Consider the following 2,213-nt stretch of genomic DNA (forward strand, 5'->3'; position numbering starts at 1 on the left):
GGGGCTGGGTGTAGGATGATCCCTTCTCAGGAGGCAAAAGGAGGAGGATACTTGTAAGTCACAGGCAAGCCCAGGTTTTATATAGACCTTACATAAAACAGGGAGAAGAGCCTGGAGATATGTTCGGAGTTAAATGTTTGCCTATGTTGCCTCAGTCCCCTCGCACCACAAAACAAAGGAGGATGGCGTTAGAGCCATTTACTCCTGCCTACGCACTTCTAAATGTCCAGTAACCTTGAATCCGTAACTTCCCTGGTCCAGGAGCCAACTTCTTAAGTACCTCCTTCTGGCCCTAAGGGAATAAAAACTGCTTAATTCTGGCCAGCCGGTATCCCAGCAACCAAACCGCTGCCATTCTGTCCTTGACTATTTCAGTTGTCTGCATTTCGTTCCAACACAGCGTTGTGATGAACTTCATACACAATTTTCCAGCAGCACTGTGAAATATTTTCTCAGGCCAGCGTCCCACTGGGCCAAAGGTTTAAGCAACGTCCCAAACACATGAGACAAGAGGGAGTGCTTTTTTTTTTTTTTTTTTCCTTTGCCCTTAGTAAAGATGGCGAACTAGGTGGGACCTCGCTGCTAAAGGGCGGTGGCCGCGGTGGCTTCGGTGCCCTTGACCAACATGGCGAACGTTTGTGCCCGCCCTCTATGTTTTCCTTCGGGAGTAAGTTGCACAGCTCCGGAGCTCCAGAGATGGCTACCATGATGACAGTTTCCAGTAAACTCCGCGGCCTGCTGATGCAGCGTGAGTTACCCCTTAATCCGTGGAGGCTCGTTTTTGTGTCGTCTTGTTATAGTGGCGATAATACGGGAAGTCTGCCCGGATCGCTTTAAACTCAGGAGTCCTTTTGTAATTTAAAATGAAATTATAATTTTTTAGGTCTGTCTTTCAACCTGAATTCTTTGTCCCCAATCTTGGGTCATTTCCACAAACAAGGGTCTAACGTAGTCTCAGACTGAAACCACTCTAAGCAACACCCTAGTCTTTTGGTTTGGTTTTGGTTTTTCGAGACAGGATTTCTCTGCGTAGGCCTGTCTATCCAAGAACTCTCTGCAGACCAGGCTGGCCTCGATCTGAGATCGGACTGCCTCTGCCTTCCAAATACTGCTCCCAACCACTTCCTGGCTTGCATACCCTAATCTTAAAAGTTATGTCTGGTCACGCCAGGGCCCCTAAAGAGCATATGCTGTTAAAATGTCCCCATTCTAGGCTCTCAAAGTCTCTTCCTTGTCTCCCCAGAGCTGAGAGGTACCAGCCAGCTGTACTTCAACGTCAGCCTTCGATCTCTGAGCTCCTCTGCACAAGAGGCCTCCAAAAGAGCCCCGGAGGAAGTCTCAGACCACAACTACGAGTCTATTCAAGTCACATGTGCCCAGAAGCATGTTCTCCACGTGCAGCTAAACCGGCCAGAGAAGAGGAATGCCATGAACAAGGCTTTCTGGAGGTCTGGCCTGCAAGCCCACAAGCCTATGTGCTAGAGGAGGCAGAGGTGGGCAGGGACAGGGGCTCCCCACTCCAGATATAACCCTTTACTTCTTATGCCTCTGCAGGGAGTTGGTGGAATGCTTCCAAAAGATATCCAAAGATTCGGACTGCCGGGCTGTTGTAGTCTCCGGTGCAGGAAAGATGTTCACATCAGGTACTTCTCTGCCTGCTGGCGCCTCTCCCCCTGCTGGGGCAGCCATGCTAGTACTTCTCTTTGCTGATTTTGCCATCTTTTTTTTTCCCCCCTCCCCTGGCTGGCCTGGAACTCTCTATTTAGACTAGGCTACTCTAGAAGTTGAAGTAATCCTCCTGCCTCAGCTTCCTAAATGTTGATGCTGGGATTGTAAATGTGACTCAGTGCTTTGGCCTCCTTTTGTTTCTAGAAGGAAACAAAAATACTGGGCCGGTGGCATGTGCCCTTAGTCCCAGCACTGGAGTGGCAGAGGCCAGTGGGTCTCTGGGAGTTCACGGCCATCCTGGAAGACAGAGCCAGATCTAGGACAGCCAGGGCTGCACAGAGGAATCCTGTCTAGAAAAACCAAAAAGAAAAAGTTACTTTTATTTTTGTGTGCGCGTGCATGCACACGTGTGCAAAAGTTAGACGACGACTTTTGGGAGTTGGTTCTCTCCTTCCCCGTGATCAAGTTCAGCTGGATGCTGGCCCCGCTTGCCTGCAAGCCTTCAAACACCTTTTCCTGCTAAGCCATCTTTTTTTTTTTTTTTT

General features: G+C 49.3%; 1 protein-coding gene across 1 annotated transcript in view; it reads left to right on the top strand.

Annotated features, from left to right (window-relative positions):
• The window catches only part of Ech1 (enoyl-CoA hydratase 1), a 7,486-nt gene continuing 5,273 nt past the window's right edge, over positions 1–2,213 (top strand). The window contains exons 1-4 of the mRNA XM_021167024.2: positions 1–53; positions 552–748; positions 1,244–1,448; positions 1,555–1,643. Of these exons, the coding sequence (XP_021022683.2) occupies positions 16–53; positions 552–748; positions 1,244–1,448; positions 1,555–1,643 (529 nt within the window). The 5' untranslated portion in view covers positions 1–15. The remainder of the gene's footprint in view (positions 54–551; positions 749–1,243; positions 1,449–1,554; positions 1,644–2,213) is intronic.

Source organism: Mus caroli, chromosome 7 (assembly GCF_900094665.2).
Source record: "Mus caroli chromosome 7, CAROLI_EIJ_v1.1, whole genome shotgun sequence".
In the NCBI taxonomy this organism is placed as follows: Eukaryota; Metazoa; Chordata; class Mammalia; order Rodentia; family Muridae; genus Mus; species Mus caroli.